The sequence below is a fragment of the Ochotona curzoniae genome, unplaced genomic scaffold, assembly GCF_017591425.1.
Source record: "Ochotona curzoniae isolate NIBS_2020 unplaced genomic scaffold, NIBS_Ocur_1.0 scaffold_4937, whole genome shotgun sequence".
In the NCBI taxonomy this organism is placed as follows: Eukaryota; Metazoa; Chordata; class Mammalia; order Lagomorpha; family Ochotonidae; genus Ochotona; species Ochotona curzoniae.
Genome location: NW_024467126.1, coordinates 1,956,495 through 1,961,743, shown reverse-complemented (window position 1 = coordinate 1,961,743; position 5,249 = coordinate 1,956,495). Strand labels below are relative to the sequence as shown.

General features: G+C 62.9%; 1 protein-coding gene across 1 annotated transcript; it reads right to left on the bottom strand.

Annotated features, from left to right (window-relative positions):
• Positions 1-3,659: 3,659 nt before the first annotated feature.
• CST6 (cystatin E/M) lies at positions 3,660-4,980 on the bottom strand. The gene is made up of 3 exons (XM_040970976.1): positions 4,700-4,980; positions 4,107-4,232; positions 3,660-3,806 (listed from the first exon to the last, which is right to left on the bottom strand). Exons 1-3 carry the CDS (start codon positions 4,937-4,939, stop codon positions 3,723-3,725), a joined length of 450 nt encoding a protein of 149 aa, XP_040826910.1. The 5' UTR covers positions 4,940-4,980; the 3' UTR covers positions 3,660-3,722.
• Between the last annotated feature and the right edge of the window lie 269 nt (positions 4,981-5,249).

Genomic DNA, 5,249 nt, shown 5'->3' with positions numbered 1-5,249 from the left:
GCAGCCTCCAGTCCTCTTCTCTGTGGTCCTGCGCGCGCTGTTTCGCAAGTCCGACCCCAAGCGCTTCCAGAACATCTTCAGCACCATCTTCACCCTCTTCACCATGCTCACGCTGGATGACTGGTCCCTCATCTATATAGACAGTCGGGCCCAGGGTGGGTAGAGGGCAAGGGACCCAGCTGACTGGAAGGGGGAGAAGCGGGGCTCACCCTGAATCTCAGCTGTGGGGCAGAGCTCAGGATGCCTGCTGGCCCCTCCTGGTGACCCCCGTGTCCTTCCCTCCCCAGGCGCCTGGTACATCATCCCCATTCTCATGATTTACATCATCATCCAGTACTTCATCTTTCTCAAGTGAGCACCGGCTCTGCTCCCAGCCCCGGCCCCGCCCCGCCCTGCCCCGACCCAGGCCCCGCCCTGCCCCAGCCCAGGCCCCGCCCTGCCCCGGCCCAGGCCCCGCCCCGCCCTGCCCAGGCCCCGCCCCACCCTGCCCAGGCCCCGCCCCGGCCCGGCCCAGGCCCCGCCCCAGCCCAGGCCCCGCTGGGCACACTCCGCCCCTGCTCTGCAGCCTGGTGATCGCTGTGTTGGTGGATAACTTCCAGATGGCCCTGCTCAAAGGCCTGGAGAAAGTGAAGCAGGAGGTACTATCTAGGATCCATGGAGGAAGGGGTGTGTGGCTTGGACTGGTCAACAAGACCCAGGACCTCCTGTCTCTTCCCCTCCCCGCTTCAGAGAGCTGCACGGATCAAGGAGAAGCTGTTGGAAGACTCGGTGACTGAGCTCCGCCAAGCAGGTAGGGGCCCAGCCTGGCTCGGTTCCACCTGGTCTACCTGGAGTGGACCACCCTACCTCTCTTCGCTGGCCTCCCTCTCACAATGCAGCGTCCAAGCTCACTGATGTGGCAGATCTCTCTAGTGGCCCTTCCCAAACAGGTGCACCTGATGGTGAACCCCTGAAGAACAGAGATGTGAATGGCTGCTCAGTCACTAGGAGCCATGGAGACTGCAGGCAGCAAGGGTTCAATCATATGGTAGAGCCAGTTCCCCAGGCAAATTGGGAAACTTTGGCCCAGAAACACGGGAAAGGGATGCTGGATGGGCAGAGCTATTGCAGCAAGGTGAGCTCCAGCTGCTTGCACCCCTGCTGCCCCCTCTCCCTGACACCTGACCTTCTTGCCCCTCGCCCAGAGCCTGAGGAGGTAGTGAGTGAAAGCACCATGCAGAGGCAGCTCTTGGAGAAGAAGTTCGGAACCATGACGGAGAAGTGAGGAGGCGCGGGGGGAGGTGGGGATGAGGTGTGGGGGTGCCGGCCCGGGGTGGGCAGACATGCGAGCAGCGCCCCTCCCTCCCAGGCAGCGGGAGCTGCTGTTCCGGTACCTGCAGCTAGTGGCCGCTGTGGAGCAGCATCAGCTGAAGTTTCGCTCCCAGGCCACGGTCATCGATGAGATCGTGGACACAACCTTCGAGGTGCGGAGGGCAGAGGGGAGGTCGTAGGAAGGGGTCCTGGGACAGCAGGACAGCCCAGACTCAGGCACCTGTCCTCTCCCCTCCCAGGCTGGAGAAGAAGACTTCAGGAAGTGATCCTGGAGAGCCGGACCCCAGACATGGCTGTCAGTGTCCCAGGGCTGCCCGGCCAGGGACCAAGTCTTAGGAGTGATGGAATGGTGGGCCCAGCCATGCAGTCCGGTCGTCCAAACAGAGTTGGAACCCCAAGAAGCTGTGTGATTTACTGGCCAGGGCACTAAGTGGGAAGGGGGTGGTGGATGGACTCAGCATCCTGGCCATCAGCAGGGGACCAGGCCCAGCTGCTGCTGCATGGGAGGTGAGGGTGGCCAGAGAGCTGCTCTGGGGAGGATATCATGCCAGTTGGAGACATAGCACCAGCTGAAATAGTGCAGGGTCACCAGGGGCCAGTGCCCTCAGAGCCCAGGAGCCCAGGCCTGCCAGAACCTCTGGATCCAGAAAGTGTCAGCTCAACAGGGACATTACGGACCTAGAGGTCTTGGGTCATCACTGTCCTCTGTCCCCTGGGGTTAAACTAGGGAGCCCTAATGAGGGCAGTCTGGTGGAAGGCAGGAGGGGGCAGGGCTATGGGGAGGGGACCCCCAAAGTGAGGGGCTGGTGGCTGCTGCCAGCACCACCTGCACCAGGGCCTGAAGGAGCCCACCCCACTCACAGCCTTGGCTCAGCATCATGCCTGGCCAGGGATAGCCACGGGCAGGGCTTGCACTGGGTGAGGAGACCCAGCCAGCGAGTCAGGCTTCAGCCTCGGGTGGAGGGGTCTCACATGGTCTGCCCTGACCATCTCATTTGTAGTGGAGGCCAATCCAGGGGCAGGACGTAGGCCCCATGGAGACAGTCTAGACACAGGGACACTCATGACATCCCAGAGGGGACAGACATGCACACAGGAGGGGTGCTGGGCCCTGCCTGGAAGGGTGAGCAGTGGGCCTTGGGGTGCCCTCCACACCACCCTGAGCTGCCTGGCTGGGTCCCCAAGGCATCCAGTGGATGTGACCCCCATGTGGATGTGGGTGCTGGTGCGTCTCAGGAGCCCCTGGCGAGGTGGGTGGTTCTGGGGCTGCATTTGGAGTCTATATGTGCGACTCCAGGGGGTTACCTATGGGTGTTTCTGACTGTGATTTGGGGGGGGTCCTGTGTGCATGTGTGTGCGTGTCTGTGTAGTGGGTCTGTGTGTGTTTCTGTATGTGTGGTGTGTGTATGGTGTGTCTGTGTAGGTGGTAGTATGTGGTGTGTGTAGCGGGCCTGTGCATGGGGAGTGGGTCTCTGTAGGTGTAGGTGGTAGGTCTGTGTGTGATAGTAGACAGTGTGAGTGTAGGTAGGTGGTAGCTCTGTGTGCATGAGAAGTGTGTGTGTGTGGCTGCAGGTGGGGTGTGTATATGTGGTAGGTCTGTGTGTGTGTGATGGTCTGTGTGTATGACTGTGTGTGTGTAAGTGGCAGATCTGTGTGTGTGTACATGTGCTGGGTCTATTGTTATTGAAGGGTGCACTCTTGCTCCCCATGATGTGCTGAGAACGCCCAGCCTCGGAGAAGGCAGTTGGAGGGCGAACACCTGCGCCCCTCAGGGCTCCGCCTCCGCTGAGGGTTCTGTGGGTGCTGCGCTGTATGCCCCAGCAGCACCCACAGCCCTCGGTCTGGGTTCACCATGCTGTGAGTCCTCTGTAAGCAACATCCACCCTTCCCTCCCTCCTGACAGCGGACTGAGCTCACCCCGTGGGGGCCCCATCAGGCCCCTCCCAAGAGTCCCACCCAGGACCAGGTATGTGGGGGGGATGTCCTGGAGTGGCCCTGGGGGGCGATGCCATCCTGGGACTCCTGGCCCCTTAGCCCTCAGTGGCTCTGCAGGTCACAACTTGTCCTTGACCCCCTGGCAATCTGGGGCTTCCTGCGGGCTGAGAGCCCACTGCGGGCCGTCCAGCTGCTTCAGCTCCCCATGGACTCAAAGTGCTCAGATGTCCAGCCGTGGGCGGGGCTGGCGACACCCCTGTTCTGTGATTCTGGGAACGCTGGGCATCTCTGATGCAGGAGTGTTTGGGGGTTTGTAGATCTTGGGGGGGGGCTGTGTCCCCAGTCAGCCCTTGCACACGACGCAGGTACGGGGGCGTGGGAGGGCACACAGAGCACAGAAGTAACCAAGGCAGGACACTTGCTGGGGATTTATTGGGTGGAGGCTGGGGTGCCCCCGGCAGCTGCCCGCCGGGGCCTCACAGTGGCACGCAGTCTTGCTTCAGCAGCTTGGTGGAGTTCTGCCAGGGGACAACTAGGATCTCAAAGTCACAGCGCAGCCTCTGTGGAGAGAGCAGGGGCCACCGGCTTAGCCTACCCCTGCTGGCCTCACTCCTGGGGCGCAGCCACCTCCTGAAGGAGCTGGAGTCCACAGCTGCCCAAACACCACACACCCTGGGGAAGCCCCAGCCGCTGCCGCCTCCCAGCACCCCATCATTGTGGCCTGGAGGCTGAGTCAACAGAGGGCCGGACAGGTTCAGCCAGGCCTGCCCAGCCAGACCAGTTCAGGATGGCTGGACAGCCAGTACGAGGGACAGCTCTGGGCTCTGACACTGAGCTGGGTGGGGCGGAAGGGCTGTTACCTCCTCTTCTGCCCCTGCAGCAAAGGGACAGGTGGTGAGGTTCACGTTGTCTCCAGCAAGTTTGCTCTTCCTGCAGGCCGTGCTCCCCAAGTCCAGGGTTAGGTAGTACTTGATGCCTGCCACCAGCTGGGGACAGCCGCAGGTCAGGGAAGGGGGCAGCAAGCAACCCCTCCGGGGGCCCACTCGCACCTGCCTCTCCCCACCTCCCTTGCAGGGTCCAGGACACACACACACACACACACACACACACACACACACACACACACACACACACAGTGTACCCAGCTCAGCACTCAGATCTGGGGTGGGGAGGCGCTCCGGCGGGGTTGTCCAGGGGAAAAGGCAGAGGCATGGCCCATGCAGGCGCTGAGAACACCTGCCCACCCCTTGCCAACGCCAGGCAAGACAGCGCTGGGCGCTGTCCACTGCCCTCTGTCGCACCCCACTCGGGCAGAGACCAGTGTGGAAGCCAAGGGAACCAAGCGTGCTGTACGCAGTTGGAGCTTGCCTTTGCAATTTGAGTATTCTCAGAAAGGGCTTTCTCTTTTCGTGTGCCCCTCCCCCGGCACGGGTGTCCCCAGGGCCCTCCTCACCTGGCTCTCCGCCTTGATGACTTTGGTGTCACGGAAGAAGTAGGGACTGTTGTTGCCCATGTTGTAGCCGGCCACGGCTGCCTGGGCCGCCTTCTGCACCTGCGGGTCGTCGGGCGACAGGTTCTGGCGTCCCCCGGTCATGTGCTCCCGCGGCGCCGCCCAGGTGTCCTCCGGCAGCGCCAGGAGGCAGAAGGCGAGCAGGGCCAGGCCGATGGCCAGAACGAGGTTGGGACGCGCCATGGTTCTCGTTGTCAGTGCCCAGCTGGCAGTCCGCGCGCGGCTTTTACGGGCTCCAATGATGCCCCACCCGGCCCCGCCTGCCACCGCCGCCTCCGCGCGGCGCCTCCGCCGGCCAGGAGCTGGGGGGTGGGGACAGGCCGCGGGGGCGGGGGCGAGGCCCCACATCTGCGCGCACAACCTGTCCAGATTCCTGAAGTTCGGAGGGCGACCTGTCCAGGGAGGGGCAGCATCAGACCCCAGCCTCGAGTGCCACCGTGAGGGCAGCTCACAGAGGGCCATCCAGTGTCCTGGGGCACTCCTACTGCCACCC

Bases quoted from the DNA above. Each gene is read 5' to 3' on its own strand.
- CST6 (XM_040970976.1), bottom strand. From the start codon at position 4,939: ATGGCGCGTCCCAACCTCGTTCTGGCCATCGGCCTGGCCCTGCTCGCC. The intron at 4,233-4,699 runs GTGAGGAGGGCC...GGCTGTCCCCAG, and splicing joins TCATCAAGGCGGAGAGCCAG to CTGGTGGCAGGCATCAAGTA. The intron at 3,807-4,106 runs GTAACAGCCCTT...CTCTCTCCACAG, and splicing joins CTGCAGGGGCAGAAGAGGAG to AGGCTGCGCTGTGACTTTGA.